At 41.5% G+C, this 17933-nt stretch overlaps 1 protein-coding gene across 3 annotated transcripts in view; it reads left to right on the top strand.

Moving 5' to 3' along the window:
• Nucleotides 1–17933, top strand: part of rgs12a (regulator of G protein signaling 12a) — a 42079-nt gene that overhangs the window by 13650 nt on the left and 10496 nt on the right. For all 3 annotated transcript variants that reach the window (XM_028606228.1, XM_028606229.1, XM_028606227.1), the window contains exons 4-10: nt 10503–10524; nt 13202–13371; nt 14247–14339; nt 15139–15282; nt 16379–16561; nt 16690–16840; nt 17763–17860. In XM_028606228.1, coding sequence (XP_028462029.1) covers nt 10503–10524; nt 13202–13371; nt 14247–14339; nt 15139–15282; nt 16379–16561; nt 16690–16840; nt 17763–17860 — 861 coding nt within the window. The remainder of the gene's footprint in view (nt 1–10502; nt 10525–13201; nt 13372–14246; nt 14340–15138; nt 15283–16378; nt 16562–16689; nt 16841–17762; nt 17861–17933) is intronic.

Here is a 17933-nt window from a genome sequence, read left to right as displayed (position 1 = left end):
ATAGTGTGTTCCTGGGGGTTAGCTGTAGAGGCAGGAGAACACGACACAATTTTCTCTGTCTGACATCACATGGCCAGCTCTGGAGTGTGGGTGGACAGTTGCGCTCACGAAATGGGTCCTTAGGTGAACATTATAGGATGCAAAGACTAAACAGCCTGACATTTTCTAAATGTCTCCTCTATGATTCCTTCTTTTTCTCTCTTCTCTCACAAGAGGTTTTTTTGCAATTACACAAACTTCTCTTTCCAAACCCTACGACTGGAAAAACAATATAACCTATAACACAACAAAACCTGAGTGGAAGTTGAACTGTCCAGCTGCTTGGAGTATGAATATGCAACAGCCAATAACCAAATGACCAGATGTGGCTGTGGTTGCTGAGTTTGCTGTTTGACCAAACCGTGACCACGGAAAATACCCGCTGCCTCGCCATCTTTTGGACGGAGACGCACCGCAGCTCCACTCTTGGCTCTGTGGACATTCAGGATCATGATGTATTTTTTTAGTTAACCTAACAGCTTTTCATCATCCCTTGTTGATTGGCTATAGGAAAGAGAATCAGGACGTCTATGGATGTGACACACAACTTCTGGAGGTGATTCATTGCCCACACACTGTTTACCTTCCTCAATCGTACTATTATTACGTTCCTCTGCTTCATTGAAAGGGAATCGACTGCCAAGGGCGTGGAGGTTACTTAACAAGCAACGGCTTCAGAAGTGCCAAAGTCTTGTATCACATCCCTGGTAACAGTTTAGACATGTCTGGGATACAGCGGGCTAATCGCCTGCTCAACTCTCACACCTGTTGCTTAGACGACGCCACGGCTCGTTTGCTTCATGTCTTTGAGACATTGAGCAAGACGGATTGTCTTGTTTGAACTAGAGAGGATTGCAAGGAGGCTCGGAAAGTGAATGTAGTTGGTATCTTTTTGACCTTATGTTGGCACAAGACGCGGTAGGACCAGGCCAAAGCCTTGTCTACCTCACACTGTGGAAGTCATAAACATGGATTGTTGGGTCGGCCAAGTTAGCTTTCCTGTGATATTGTGAGGGATTGACCTGGCGCTCTACTTAGGCAGTCTAAACACTAACTTTCCCTCATGAACTATTTATATAACATCTTCATCCTGTGGTCAACATCCAGAAATATAATATCTGTTTATATAGCTTGGTTATTGCATGACCTCACCGCTTTAGGTTGAGTAAAATACTTATGTTTATGTTTTGTTCATGTGTCATGGTATTTCTAAAGGCAGTAGATTAAAAGGTTGCCCTGAAATGCAAATTATACGGTGCTAAATGAGTGTCATATTATGAAATATATGCTTAAGCAAAAGGTGACCATCACATGTAGTAGTACATATGATAAAGACAAAAAAGGAAAAGTTTAAGGAAAGATGCAGACATTCATTGTGTAGACAAATCTCAAATGAAACGTTTCTGCAATGTTTTTGCCACTGAGCATTTACATGAACGGCAATGCCAAATACCCATAGAGAAATGCCATCCCATTGACATTAGCCTAGAGCGATCAATTTAAGCCAACCTTGACTTCCCTGCATGACCCAAAGGATTAACAGTGGGGTGTAAAGTGAGACTTAACACAGGAAGTAAACAATTATGACAGTTCCTTGTCATTGGCAACATATAGCCTTGTACACTTCCAGGAGGCAGGTATTTACTCATATCATGGCCTTATCTTCACACAACAAATGTACCCAAGCAGTTAAAGCAGTTTTAAAACACTGTGTAAGTGAACTTTGGTGTCGGGTTTCAGGTTGGAAAGTCCATTTCTGGTGTTTTTTATGGAAAAGAAAGAGAGCAGTAATAGGGTGTGGTGGTATCTTATGTGGTTTACCCACCTTAAGCCCTCTAGGCTCATATGAGCGCAGTCCTTTCTCTATGATAATAAATTGAGATGGGAGGGGTCGTGGTCACTGGTTCTAGTTTCCATCTCTGAAGTTATTCTATTTTTGTTTGGCTGTGCCTTGTGAAGCAAATGTATTTTGTTGGTCATTTTGTTTAGCATTTCCTCCAACCTAGCCTTCCATTTTGTTACTTCAATGCAATAAACATAGATATTAAAACTACAAAGGGAGTTGACGACATGTTTCCTGGCATGCTTTTAGGCTTCACAGTAAGCTACAGGTCCAGTGCTGTGAGCTGTACAGGTTTAGGCCAAGTTAAGAAGATCAGAATTTACATTGTCGTCATAAGTTGGGAAAGACAAATTCTGATATTGGTCACATTCCTGAATTCTGCGAAGTAGGGCAGCAGAGGGAAAAAGGTAAATGTCTCCATCCAGAGGAATGCTGGTTCTCCCTGTCAGCTTTTTTTTATCAGCAACAAGTGGCGAACACACACATGCACACCGGCAGCACTGCACAAATCATACTAATGACACTTTAAACCAGATTGGAGAAGAGCTGTACCCATCTGCTGTGGCTAACCAGTTGGAGTTGGGGAACAGGCAGTAGATTACTGCCGATCAAGGGGATTAAGAGAAGAAACGCATTGTGGCGATGGACTCTGTTTACATGCAAATCACCAGTGTCTTCAACCCATTTGTTAGTTGAGGGGATTACACTTAAAAGATGCCTCGGCACAAGTCTGGACCCTCATGGCTCAGAGCCGACATGTATCCACCCAGCATCGATGTTTGATTGAAGATCTTTTTTATTTGTTTAAAAGAACCCCCCAGATTAGTGTTTAGATTTTACTTTTCTACACTGTGGGAAAATTCTTATGGTTTAGCTGAGCCTTAAATTCTTTTCTATATCAATATCTACAATGCAAGTTGGGTAAGATAATGACCTCTGTTTCTTCTTCCCCCCGAATCTGTTTGTTTGTAAGATTTAAGAAAATACATATACAGATTTGGCTAAAATTAGGAGGAAATAAATCCCTTTGCAAGCACACACACAAAGGTGGATTCTCTTAATTTAGATGTTGCCATGAGACAAATCTTTTTTTTTATGTTTTGTTTTGCAATAGCAATAACACCGTTACGCTTTGTTTAAAAATTAAACCCAAAATGCCCAAATCATGACTTCTACGGTCAACTTTTTTTATAAAAAATAAATAAAATAAAATTAAGTTATATCACAGAACATGTGAAACTAAATTAGATCATAAGTGAAGTTGAATTACACCACTGGCATCATTTATGAGGCTCTCATGGGAAAAATAGGATTTCTAAACAGAGCGTGACCGTAAGTCGCATTTTAATGCTCTGAAAATATGTTGTCTGAAGTGACTCCATACTCCACAGCCCTTGATCTATGGCCATAATGCAGATAGGAAATCTAAGGGGAGGCTAATTGTGTTCATGTTGTTTACCATTCCTGGCCCCCTAGCATCACATAATTATGCTGACCTCATCAGATCCTAGCTAATGTAATTGAGTGTCTGGCAGATTTTCTGTGACAAGATTTCCCACAGTAAAAACACTGGATCCTTCTTTAACCTCCTAAAATTACCCGGCCGGCTGTCTGTCTACACTATCACTTTGACACTTAGATATTGTCAGAGGAATTTCATAATTCTCTAAAGCAGCCCCCCCCCCCTCCCACTCCTTGCTTGGTTGGGAGAGAAATGTATTTTCCATCTTATCAGTCACCACACCCTCGCCCCTTTCTCTCTCTAAAGGAAGTTGCCTCCATGCAAGACTCTCTCTTGATGTTATTGTCAGGGAATATTTTGTCCTCCGTCACAGATAGCAGGCAGAGATACATTTCCTTCATTGCTAAAGATTGCCTGGTGGAGAACTTGACATGCAATTAGTTAGGTCTTGTGACAAGCAGTGCTTGCTGTCGTTGTAAGGCCTGTTCAGAAAAGTTTCACAAATTGATTAAATCAAGTGGAGGCTCAGACTGCACGTGAAGGCTATTTACTTTGTGGCAGCAGACTCTTCGGTTAGCAAAACTGAAGCAAGAAATAGAAAAATGCTTTTCCTGAGGGCATTTTGGTTTGAAGAGTTCGATGATTTTGCTCTTGTTATGTGCTTATAGACCACCTGGCTGCAGTGAACACAAAGGTGCAAAAGTAGACCTGAAGGGCTGTAGTAGACTGTTGAGTGTCTTGTGATTTTTGTGACCACAGTTATGAATGACTCAGCTTAGCACCAAGAATAGCTTCTAATTACTGCACGGCTGATTTTATCTGCACATGAAAGCACACACATTCTGTCTTGCAATTCTTGCATAACATATACATTATATTATAATCTGAATGGCACAGTGTTTTAAATCAATGTCCCAATTTGTACGAACAGAAAATGAAAAACGTGCACAGGTGAACATCAGCTGCTTTGGAGAGCAACTGCCAATTTAAATTTGGAAAGAGAAAGCAAGAGATTTAATACTGTATTTTATATTTTTGAGATGTTCCTGGAGCTGTATCAACCCTTTATTCAGCTATGAGTAACTTGTCTATTGATTTTTTGTTTTAAGTAGTATGTACTGTAAAATAGAACACAGCTTCTTTCTCTTTCTTGAGGCATCAGTATGCATCAAATTAAGTTCTCATCCGATAAACTTTAGCTCTGCGGCAAACAACGTGCTCCCTTTCTTTAATTAATTGAGACTGACCAATGGCAGATTTGGGAAGGTTGTCTCCGACAATTCCGGCGGATCATATTTCCCTGCACTACACCTTGAAAACACAGCACAGAGTTGTTTTCCCTCTACTCCACTGGATGGAAACTAACTGTTGTTGGTTTTGTGGTTCTATTCTACGTGAATTCGCAGTCATGGCCGCCGCAGCCGTGCTGCAACAAATCCGGACATGGTGGGTATTGACGGACGGCGGGGCACGCAGCCGGGACACAGCGCAGCCGGTCCGCAGACGTTCTGCATCCAGTGGAAATCCGGAGTAAGCCTCTGTGCAGAACTCGAACCTCCTCTCGCGCCATTTTGATGCTACCAAACGCTTACCTGCCGTTAGCATCCCATTGACTGCCATTCATTTTGACGTCACTTTGACAGCGAATAACTTTACATCTGAAGCGTTTAAAAACTCTATTTGTCCATTGTTTATTTCTAAAGAAACAAGACAATGTATAAAAGGCTCCATTACCTTGTACCCCACGTTATGGCTCCGTAGCAGACGTTTTTGTAAAAATAGGCTAACGATTGTGTCATAACCACGCAACTTACTGTCTCATAGCAGAGGAATAACCATATAGTACAGGAGAAGCTCACAGGCAGTTTCGACTTACATGAGCGGTTTAAGTTTAATTACTAATGTTAACTAGCATTTTAGTTAGCAGTAATTAGCCTGTGCCTATGTTATCTCTTTACATATACCTACACTCTCCATCTCTGCAAGATTGGGAATGATTGAGATTTCTCTTGGCACAGCTACCAGAAGACTTCCAACTTTCAGAAACGTCACGTCACATTTACGTCTTCAAGCTCAGTTTGAGGCTGCGCAGTAACGCACAGTGCTCACCGGAAAAGAGCTTCATAGACTTCACTGGTCTCCGTCCAGAGCAACGGGATCTGTTGGTCCAGTTTATATACTGTCTATGGGTGAAGTATTAAGAAGTTGATCTTCGATCTCAACGTCTCTTTTTTGCAATCTTCACACTTCTGTCACTTTTTGTGTGTGTAACTGGATGCAACAAAGGAAACCTGTTGAGGAGAGGCTGTCCAGTGTGCGTTGTTTTATCTTATATTCAGTACCTTTGTACACATTGTAAAACCTAGTGTGTTTGAAGCATACTGAAGCCTTTTCTGTCCCTCTTTCTTTCGAATCATCAACATAGCCATGCACATATGGGAAAAACTTCCAGTTTCCAAAGTGATAGACCATGTGAAAATCCAATTAAACAGGAGAAATCTACCATGAAAGCCACGCTGTTATTAAACACTGTGTCGCGTATATTATTTACGGCAGAATTAAGTCCAAAGAATGCTAGATCGTGTGCCACGGGAAAACCTCCGAAAGAGCTACCAATGCTTTAGGAATAATAGTCGGTCCAAAAACAGTGGGCATGCTGATTGTAGAGTTTTGCCAGAAATGTGGAGGCACAGTGCTGCATCGGAGACCAGGAGTGATGCCAGAATATAACCCAATTTTCTTTTGCCGGTATATGAGCTAAATTGCTCGCAGAAAACCCCAATTGACGTGATTAACGGTGAAAGAGTAAGAATGGTACTCTGTGACAGCAGATAATGAAGCTCAGAGTTCAACTCGTGGGCTACCAAACTTTTGTTTTGATTAAACAAAATTCATCTGGTTTCCATTTAAAATGACTGGGTATTTCTTCTCTCTTTCAAGTAAAGAGAGAGTGCCCCAACTGGAAACAAAAGAGGGGGGGAAGGCCAATGTGGTTTTGACATGGCCAGTGTGTGTGTTTTGTGAGGGGAATAAAGAGGGGGTTAATTCATCTGAGTCCTTCATGCCACTATTGCAGAGGCTGTATGTATTGGCGGGTGTGTTGCCATGGCAACAGCTGCGGAGTAAGGAAATCTTTCTTTCTTTCTTCTCACCCTCCTCCTCTTCTCTCTTTCTGTCCAGTACCTTGTCAAATGTCTGCCTCTCTCTCCCTCCCTCTCTTCCCCTCTTTCCGACTTGTACAGACATGGTTTGCTGAGTTTTGGGTGGGGAATGTTCAGGTATGCGTTTACACACACATACACACACACACACACAATCTGTCTGTGTGCTCCTGGCGTAGCAGACTAGGGAACAATGAGTCTCAAAAAGAGACTTTCCTTCAAGAGGACCTGGAACTTCAACACTGTAAGTAAACTGTGGTTTGCCGAGCGAGCCTCCAATTCCTCCTCTGTATGAAGCGGGGAGACTCCTTTTCGTTCATACAGCTGCTTTTCTCATTAATCTTCCTCTTTGTTGCTTGTCTCTCTCCCACTCAGAACAGCTGTTTGAAGCGGCGGGGACTCTTGGGGGTTTGTTTGCGGGATGCTAGAATCAGCCTTGACTTGTGTAAAAGTTTAGAAGAAGCTTTTTTTTTTATCTAACTGTGGGGAAGTGTTGAGCAGAGTACATCTCAACCCAGTTTTTGAGGGCAGAAACATGCCTAAACAAGCCCAAAAGATAAAAGAAATCACTTCTTAAAAGATCATAAATACTCCGTGAGAGGTGTTAATGGGTGGCATTAACATGTGGCTTATCCTTCAACTGATTTAACACCGGTGAAAGTGTGTTTTTGTCGTGGTGGCTCACTTCAGATCACACATAAACCTGTCTTGGTGGGATCATCTGCGTTCCTTCAGTATGTGTGGTGTCTCGGGATGCCAGACTGTATGGCGTGCCATAGTAAAGCCGGGAGAGCGTTTTCCAACTGGAGCCAAATCCTGCTCTGTGTGAAGCCATGGTTCCTCGCTGTGACTTGAATTGTGACTTTGTCCATTTGCTTGATAACAACCTAACGTGGACAGCTTTCAGAGGGAATTCCAGCTGGGAAATGGGATCTCGCCTCATATGAAAATGATCAAAGAGTTTCTGGAGTACTGCAGAGCCACCCATGGTGGACCAGCTCGTCACCAGAGGTGTCCATACAGGAAGGGAGTGTGTTGACAAGAGGTGATGGGGTTCCTGGCTCATCACTTCTTGTAGGGGACTTGTGGGCAAGGAAGTAATAACAAGTGGTGTGTGTGGTCTAAACCCTGCAGCCTCATACAAACAAACATACACACACCACCCTCTGCATATTTGCCAGCCCTACCTGGTCAACTTTTACCAGTGTGACGTGTGACCGTGATGTCATTTTTACTTGAAAGTCCTTGATTAGTTGATAAACAAAATTATTACAGACAAGATTTTTTAAGATATTTTTTGGGGGCATTTTAGGGCTTTATTTGACAGGACAGCTGAAGACATGAAAGGGGGGGAGAAATGGGTGGTGATGGCGCAGTGGATATGACACATGCCTTTGGTGTGGGAGATCGGTTCGATTCCCGCTGCGATACATCTACCAATGTGTCCCTGAGCAAGACACTTAACCCCTCGTTGCTCAAGAGGTGTACAACCTCTGACATAAGTATATTTAGCAATTGTAAGTTGCTTTGGATAAAAGCATCAGCTAAAGGACATGTAATGGGGAGAGAGAGAGGGGGGGGGAATGACATGCAGCAAAGGGCCACAGCTTGGAATTGAACCCAGGCCTGCTGCGTCAAGGAGTAAACCTCTATATATGGGCACCCGCTCTACCAACTGAGCTATCTGGGTGCCCACCAACAAGAACTTTGATAATGCATTTAACATTAAGGTTGTCCAAGCAAAAAAACCACAAACATTTGTTGTTTCCAGCTTCTCAAATGTGAAGATTTGGTAGTTTTTCTCAGAGTTTGGGTTTGGACAAAACAAGCCATTTGAACAGGTTACATTAGGCTCAGTGAACTTGTTATTTTATAGCCCAAAAAGAATCTATTATTTGAATGAAAAATAATCAGCAAATTAATCAGTAATAAAAATAATCGTTATTTTCCCTTATTTGCGAGTAGAATTTGAAGTAGATCTAATAAGTGATGTGCTGCAGCTGGTCACACTAGCAGCAAGATTTTGCAACATTTCCATTCGTTTAGACGCTTCAGGCTGCTTACGCAACTTTGTCATCAATATCATATTTGTCATCAACTTAATTGTCGTCTGACACAAGCATGCTTTAGAAGATGATATATTACATCAACTGTGTGTCAAGAGATTCATTGTGATTTATTGTAACTCTCCCACTCGTATCACATATCTGTGAATAAGAGGAAGTTCCAATTAAAAGAAGTTGATGTCATCATATTTGTCACCTTTAGAAAAAACATCTCTGTGTATAGGTTTTAATAGTAGTGTTGACTCTTAAAGAACGGATAGTAGTGAATACACCAATTAACAATTTTAAAGTTTCAGCCTGGAGACCTTGTGTTTGTCCAAAACCGAAGTTAACGTCACATTGTGTGATGTCTGTCTCGTTCTTTAAAATGAGCCGCACTCTATATATTTAAGGTCGTAGGTTTAGCTGTTTTTAGACCCAAAGGGACAGACCGATGGAGTGGGTGTTCTCTCTTTTCTCTCTCTTCTGTTTCGGCTTCGTGTTGGTCCTCATCCTACCCGCCCATGATTACTGTACACATGCTAGCCACCACAGAAGGGGTGGCTTTTGGGTGTTGACTATATGGGGTTGGACTCAGCAGCAGCAGAGTTGTAAAGAGACTGTGACAGATATTTAGTGGTTTAGTGGTCGATGTCTGATAGAGCTTTTACATGTGGTCACTCCCAAAATGGAACGAAGCGTCACTTCAGTGCACATGACCGCGGTCACATCCCCTGCCTTCAGACGATCACTTGCATCAACACAAACAAAAAAAAATGGGCCAGTCCACAATATGTCTGAGCTTGTTCTATGGCTGATTGATCAAGCTGAAAACTACTAATTAAATTCACAGCCAATTTAGAAATGATATTGTGAATAAAATCAGACAGGAAAATCAAACCATATCCTGATATCTTATTTTCAAAAACAGTCTCATCAGGGTGCATCATTTTTTTTTTGTTTTCATTGTTCTCTAATATTGCAGCTTTACAGTCCAATATTATGCAATTGCACTAAAGTACAAACTGTATGTACTGCTTAAACCAAGGCACCAGCCTGGTAATAAGAGCCTTGTTTAGACGTTATTATCAGCCTTGGATATTCACACTTTGAAGTGGCAGCTCAGAAAACACTCTTCTGGAAATAGTCTCCCCTTTTCAGATGAATCCTCCAACGCACCGATTTTTCGAGTGTTCTTGGACCAATCCCTAAGATGCGCCTCTCATATCCTCCCCTGCATTTAAATATATTTGGGACAGCAGCTTTACAGTTTGGGCTTCTAATCTCTCTTTATTTGCCAAACCAAAATTATGCTAACTGGTTTTAGAGAAGCCCAATGCTGAGGCAGTGATTTCAAATAGAAGTATTGTCAAGTGAATATTTGTTGATCTTTCATAAGATCAGACATGTGAAGTGTTTAATTTAGATTGCACACAATTATAGAAAGTTGTCGCCGTGACATTTCCATGGACCACCAGGGGTGCTTTTGCTGTTTGCCTTTTATTACACATGCATAAACCACTTGTTCCTTGAATTAGCAAGTGAAAAGAGGACCATTATGGCCACTGATGGCTTCTCAAGTAGCCCTGCATTGATGAGCTCTGATCTTTGTGTATGCAGGAATGTGTGTGTGTGTGTGTGTGTGTGTGGATAATATAAAATGAAGGGTGGGTCCTGGTGTGGAGGTGTGAACAGCTGTATGTTGTAGAGGCCTGGGGTCCACCCACTTACAAATTAATGGTCTTGTGTAAGGACCCACGATCCAACCCTTTCCTAGTAGCAAACACACACGCACACACTCTCTCTCACACTTACAAATCACAAAGACACACACCTCAGAGCGACTGGTGGGATGCCTGAAGAGACACTGCTATCTTCAGTCTCTGGTCTCAGGCAGCACAGGAGGTCATGAGGGCAGCCTCTCACTCATGTCTCTCTTTGTTCTCTTTCAGTCTGCTGCTTCTTCAGATGGTGGTGAGTACAATTCCTTTATTGCTTCTGTAAGAAAAATGTAAGAAAACCTCTGAACATTTTATATGAAATGTAGAAAATAATGTCAGCTATGTAAGTGAAAGCCTTATTGAAACTCTGAATTAAATCACAAGAGTAACAAGATTCAAAGGCTTCTTCTGTATCATCCCTTTTTACTAACAGTAAACAATTTTGATCTTGTCCAGCTTTCAGTGCTTTGTCCAGCTTTGTCAGTGTCTGCACTTTTATTTCTCATTTTCTGCTCCACCCTTGACACAGAACTTTGTAGTTGCTCAATAAAATGGTCTAATAAAAACACTTAGCGAGGATGATGTAGTCACTGTAGGCAGCATGCCTCATTAACAAAGGTTTGCTGAGTGTGTTTTGGGTTACAGTCAGGGCTAGCGTGCATGCTTTCTGCTCCTCCCTTTCATAGCAGTTTTCAATAACATTTGCTAACAGGCTGACCGAGGCTGCGGTGAGGAGTGCAGCTCCTTTTACTGTGGATGTGCATCAGACATACACGGCTGTTTGCTTTCTAAAGCCATCTCATTAACTGAGCAGCACACATTGTGGTAAACACGTCTCCCAAAGCCTCAGTCCTAATGCATTAAACCTAGTACAAACAAATGGCTTGTTAGCAAACTTTAGCGAGGGACTTTCGGCGGCACAGGGGAAAAAAACAGCCATTTGGCCTTATTGTAAAAAAAAACAATAACAACCAATCCCTCAGTTTCTAAGATTGTAGTCTATATCCACGACCTTCCACTTTGTCACTGTGAAACTTCTTTTTGGCTGGATGTCCGTTACCTTCCGCTTTTTTTGTGTTGAAATTTGAAACTCCGGCCAATTTATGAGGACTATGGTTAACTGCTCCTCAGATCTCTGCAGGGTAAATCCAGACAGCTAGCCAGACTATCTATCCAATCGGAGTTTTCTGTTGCACGACTAAAACAACTTTGGAACGTACACGTTCCACCAAAACAAGTTCCTTCCAGAGTCTATTTGGCAGCCACACCGTGACAATTGTGATTGGTTTAAAGACATGCCAGTAAATCAGAGCATGCTTCTCTCCTTTCCCAGAATGCTGTGTGGACTAGCCAGACCCTCCTCCACAGCGCTGTCTGGCAATGCAAGACTACTCAGATTGTAATACTTAACGTAATGCCTATGCAATTTTAATGACCCATCTTCTCAGTCAGTTGGAATAATTTCTAATAGACTAGGATGTAATGTGTTATAAGGTCATGTAGAGGACACCTTAGTAATAATCTGAAAAACCTCCCTGTAAGACTGTTTGTGATGTCACGTACTATTTACAGGACTTTTATTTCACCACAGTTGAACTACACCTATTTGTAAATCCGCCCTATTTCCGGGCAGGCGTATTGGTAAGATGACGATATGCAGCACTGTGCCTTACTTGACCAAGCTAAAGTTTCTGTTCTCAACAGCAAAGATACATTCTGTTTATACCAGTTGCCCACGCCACCCAGTTGACTCTCAGCAGAATGACCACAGCTATGTATCTGTAACAAATCTCACTGTGACCCTTTTGTTTTGACTGTGCGCTTCCTGCCTGCCCGGCCCACAGCTCTAAAGTGGCCATCTGCTGCCATGATAGCAGGTACTATGGGTGCCGAAGCCCCCACTCTAGTTGACTAGCAGCTCCCGGATCCTTACAGATTCTGTCTCTCTTTGTCTCTTTAATCAGCCATTTCTCCTCTCTTTCTTCTTCTTTTATTCTGTCCCCTCTCCTTGCTGCCCCCTGTTTGCTCCTCTCAGACCAACCGAGTGACATCTGCTGTCTTTGAATGTAAACAGATGTGTTAGCTTTGTGCTCCACGCTTTCCACGTAACACATTTGAACTTTGACATTACACTTATTGTGTCCCATTCACCGGTGAGAGGTGTAGCAAAGGGTACGGCAAAGAGCCATTAGCTTTCCTTTCAAATCCCTTGACCATTACCTTGTAGTCTAATCCATTTTCTGTTTGTATTTATGTTTGGTGCAGATATAAGGCACCCATAGAAATAAAATGGATTCTGGAGACAACATTTTATTTCTAAGAGGGCACCTTTTGCCCTCCCCATTGTGCCATATAATTTCATGACAAGTTATTCTCTCTTAACTCTAACAGGATCAAGACTTTCATTAAATTGCTCAAAATATATTAGTTTTTCTCGTTTTCTTGCAATTTCCGAAAGCCAAACATGTACTCTTGAGGAAATTTTGTTGAAAAGATTGTAGTGAGATTTTTAGGTGTAGTTGTAGACATTAGTTAAATTAGCACTAGAAGCCGAATCTGATGTTGCTCCAATGTTTAAAAATGTATTGTGCTTTCTGGTTTACACGTTTACCAAAAATCATAGACATGTCTACTTTTGTGAGGCCCTTTGCCGGATGTGTACCAGTACTAGGTTTACTTTCTGGTTTCTTTAAGGATGTCTAGGAAAATCTTTATAAAAGCTCTGTTCTCCTCCACAAATTGAATTAACTCTCAAAAAGGTAAAATTGTCATGAGGAAGACAAGCACACAAAAATGCTCAAATCCGCAGGAATATTTGGAAGGTTGGAAGGGCACATGGGAGAATGGCTCTAACGTTCCCTCTGGCTGGAATTACCCTTTAGAATTAGAGCCCTCTAACCCCGTTGCGTTTTGTTCTCTCCGTCATGCAGACTATAGTGGCGTCCAGTTGCAGGGATGCTGCAGCCAGAGCAGCCTGAACAGTAATGGCAGTCTTCCAGGAGCAGGCAGCCTGCGAGGGGTTCCGGAGCAGCGCGTGGCCAGCTGGGCCGCCTGCTTTGAACGCCTCCTCCAGGATCCAGTGGGCGTGCGCTATTTCTCGGTAAGAAAACGAAAGAGTTTCTCAGGTTGATTGAATCCTGTCAGACTTAACCAGAAGTGTGGTGAAGAACAGCTGACATGAAGCATCTTGGTCCTTCAGATTTAAAAGTAAAACAAAGTGGGTGAGCAGTACGGTTGTGTGTTGTTTGGATTTAATCGATTCTGCTTATTGATTCTTCTTTTTATTAAAACCTTGTTTTGATTCATGGCATTTGAGAAGAAAAGAAAAGCAAAATATATCAGAAGTGATCAGGAAAAGTATTCTTTTTTAGTTTCACGCTTGTTTGCTGATCATCGACCATTATGACATGAAAAACTTGTGCATTCTTGTACAGCGCTTTGTCATGTTAGACCACCTTCCTTCGTGCATTCAATTATTTTCACGCAGTCATTCAATTATTTTGTTTCACCGCTTTTTTTTGTAAATCTTGACCAATGTGTAACCACTACATTGCTCGAATCACATTAAATCCAGATTCTACGACCGAATTGAAAAGCACATTTCTTAACAAATCCGAGCTTTATATAGATTCGGAATAGGTTCAAGTTCAGAACCAGTTCTCAAAACTGAGTACAGGCACCTCATTTATGTTACCTCCCACATAAAAGATGTGTCTTTGAATTTAGCCCACAACAATTTCAGAAGGCTCAACATGAAGTTCTGGCGTACCACAACCCGCTCGCTCCTCACCTTCCCTCACCACTGATCAGAGCTGTGCTGTGTGCCTACACTGTCCTGCGCCCACACTTACACCAATCTTGTTCACACCATTACACCCAATAATTTCTTTTCTCAATACTGGTCTCAACAACAGCAGCATTGGAAAGACAGAGTTTGAGATCATATAGAATCTCTCGTACTGTGTGACTCCACAGGAATTCCTCAAGAAAGAATTCAGTGAGGAGAATATCTTGTTCTGGCAGGCCTGTGAATACTTCAGTCATGTCCCTGCAACTGATAAAAAGCAGGTAAGTCCAAAGTATGAAGCACATCCCATTGCTGAAAACATATACACTAATTGGAATGGTTCCAAACCCATTTGTTTTATATCCACTTATAATAAACACTATGCGTGACATCTCCTCACAGAAATTATATAATTGGAATATTTTTTAGAGGCTTGAATGGATTAAGAAAAGCATAAATAATTTGTGAAAATACTTTTGTGTAGAAAAAGTTTTTGGATTTTCTGTTCTCTCATTAATCAGTTCTGACCCCTCATATTTAACTTGAGACCCCTTTGTGGGTCCCGACCTTCAGGTTTGGAACCACTGTTAACAAAGGGTCAATCCGCATTAAATGACATTTTGATTGCTTATATAATTTTGTGCAAAACACATGTAGCAACATCATTATCTAGAGTTGTTCTTGAACAGGGTTTCCGCGGGGTCTTGAAAAGTCTTAAATTCGCTGAAGTATTGTACTCTAGGTCTTAAATAATTTTAAACAGGTCGTAATTTTCCTATATCCATGCAACGCTACCTCATTAAGCTCATTTTTTTTTTTATTCTGTGGTATTGTAGTTCTTTCTTTTGCTAGTCCAAATATAATTTCACTGTATTACAACTACAAATGAGACCAACATGTAACTTATATTACAGCCAATCAGCTTTTTAACCTAAAACAAATATTATTCTTCAGCTATGGGGAAGTGCAAGTTTTGCGATACTTGGTTTGAAAAAAGAAAAAAATTAATTTAGGTCTTAGTTCGAAACCTGCAGAAACCCTTATGAAATTGTGCATCATCAAACCCCTCTTCTCCTGCAGCTGTCCCAGAGAGCTGGAGAGATCTACAACAGCTTCCTGTCCAGCAAGGCCACCATGCCGGTCAACATCGACAGCCAAGCCCAGCTGGCTGACGACGTCCTCACCTCCCCACGGCCCGACATGTTCAAGACGCAGCAGCTCCAGGTACCAGCAAGGCAGTAGTAGTAGTGGGCTCATCCTATTGGTTGCTACAGGGTTTCCACAGGGTCTTAAAACATCTAAAATTCCGAAATAAAACTTTTAGGCCTTGAAAAGTCTTAAATTCGCTGAAGTATTGTGTTCTAGGTCTTAAATAATTGTAAACAGGCCTTAATTTTGCTACTTCCATGTAAAGCTACCTCTAATGCTCACTGAAATGCTCTTGCACCAAAATAGAATACAGTGTTTGTTTTTTTATTCTATAGTATTGTAGTTTGTTCTTTCCAAATATAATTTACTATATTACGACAAATAAATGAGCTGAGGTGCTCTACGTCCTCCACGTGATGACTAGACACCAGTCCTATAATGAGACGATGTTTCCGAACGATGTTGCCATACTCAGACATCTGACCCTTTCTTTCTTTTTTTATTGTTTTGATGTCGTGACATAGGTCTTAAATTTCATTCATTATGGTGCTAAAAAGGTCTCAAAAGGTCTTAAATTTGACTTGGTGAAAGCTAAATAATATGTTTATTTAAAATTATTTTAAATATTTCATGTCTTTGGTTGATTTAGACTTTCTCTTATTTCAATTATTCAGTTGTTCCGTATCAACACTGAAGATCAAGACATTTTTCCTGACACTACGGGGTTTTGTTCTCATCTAGCCTTTAGTCACTTTGCACAAGCATATTGGGTTTTTTCAGTGGCCATCTGGGTTTGTTTACGAAAGGGCTCTGAGCCTTTACCAGAGAGAGATAAACACAAACTGGCATACACCCACAGAGAATGTAGCGCATACTGCACACACAGACACATAGACGTGCAGTTAGAGATCTGTATATTTTCAGCCTGCACACGAGCATGATAAAATGGTAACCGTTAAGACACCTGTCATAACATCAGCTGTAACCATATGTTAACACCGGTAGTTTCTTCTGTCTTGTTTCTGTCTATGTGTCGTTTTCTCTTCCTCACTCCTTTATTTTTGAGCATGACTGCTGCTTTGTGTATCTTACCTCTTCCTCTCCCATCATTTTCACTGTTATTTTTAATTTTTATTTTACTTAACACCACTCTTTTAATTCGCATCTACAGATCTTCAACCTGATGAAGTTTGACAGTTATTCGCGATTCCTCAAGTCCTCCCTTTACCAAGAGTGCATGCGTGCTGAGGTGGATGGCCGACCCCTGCCGGACCCCTACCAGATTCCCTGCAGCCCCGCGCCCTCGAAACACAGTGCCAGCTCGGACCGCTCTACCCTCTCCACCCCCAAAAAGGTGCCACTATTGCTTTTTGACTGTATCACAGCAGCTATTGACCATGGAAATAAAACAGTGTTGACAGTGCTCATCCGTCCTATACGGCAGGTCAAATAATAGTTTTTCTTTTGTTCTCCAACCAACAGGAGGCCAGAAAGCAGAAGTCCGGGAGGTCACTGAACGAAGAGAGCAAGGATGAGAGCGCTGACAAGAAACGCGGAATCTTCTTTTCGTGGTCCCGCAACAGGAGCTTTGGGAAGGGCCCAAAGAAGAAGGACATAGGAGACATTAACCTCGGTAAGAAATTGATTAACAAGCCCGTTGCCATCCGGCTACAGAGATCCTCCGCAGTTTAAAACTTTTGCAACAAAAGCGTCCAAAGTACTGATGTGTCCTTGAACAAGACACCAGTTCACTCCAGGGTTACCATGAGCTGTATGCGGGGGTGGCATGTAGAAACCCAGCTGCCCCGCAGTCATCCAAGTATTATATACACACACACACACACACACACACACACACACACAAACACAAACATACTTGTTGTAACCCTGGCATTTTGACACACCAAAGCGAGTTATCCACAAAGGGCCAAAGTTTTAAAGGTGGTAAAATACAAAAATGAGGTTGATATGATGATGATGATGTAAAACTTTTGTTTGAGATTTTGATTATTATAATATCTAATTACTGTATAAAGTGTCTTATTTAAAGGCTGCAGTTGACTAAAATGTCATTTTCTAATTTGTTTTTAGACTTTCAAGCTTTCTGAAATACATAAATAATGATTCCTCTTTTTTTGTTTTTTTAAATATCCTCTGAAAGCACAAGTAGTCATACAGGTATACACAATTGCATATATTGCAGATAGCACAATTGTCGGTCAAAACATGGGAATAGCTATGGTCTAAATTATCCCTATTTCAATCATGTGAACTTCCTTTCTTGCATTTCACACCTGTGCGTTAACATAAATGTCTCTCAATAAAGTGTAGCTGCACTTTAATTTAATAAAACCCCTTCTGTCTATTCACACGCTTCTTTGATGAGTCATGACAATATGACAAGCCTGCCAATATGTTGTGGTGTCGAACTACAATCACCAATCAGTTTTTAGTCATGCTGTAGCTTGACGCCGTCTTGGTGTTACTTATTGTAAGTAGTGCGCAAATGTCTCTTATCTGCATGAACTCATCATCCTCTGGGCTGTTTTGTGCAGACTACTGGGGCAGTAATGGGCGGAGGGAGTCCCAGGGCTCCTTGTCGTCCGGTACGAGTCTGGAGATGGCCACTTCCTGCTCTGCTGGCAAGATTGAGGTAAGATTCCTCTGGACAGATCCCCATGGCAACACAGAGCCCAGTGTCTGGTGAAGCCATCATAATAGGCCTA

Source organism: Perca flavescens, chromosome 19 (genome assembly GCF_004354835.1).
Source record: "Perca flavescens isolate YP-PL-M2 chromosome 19, PFLA_1.0, whole genome shotgun sequence".
In the NCBI taxonomy this organism is placed as follows: Eukaryota; Metazoa; Chordata; class Actinopteri; order Perciformes; family Percidae; genus Perca; species Perca flavescens.
This window is presented reverse-complemented; position numbering and strand designations above follow the sequence as displayed.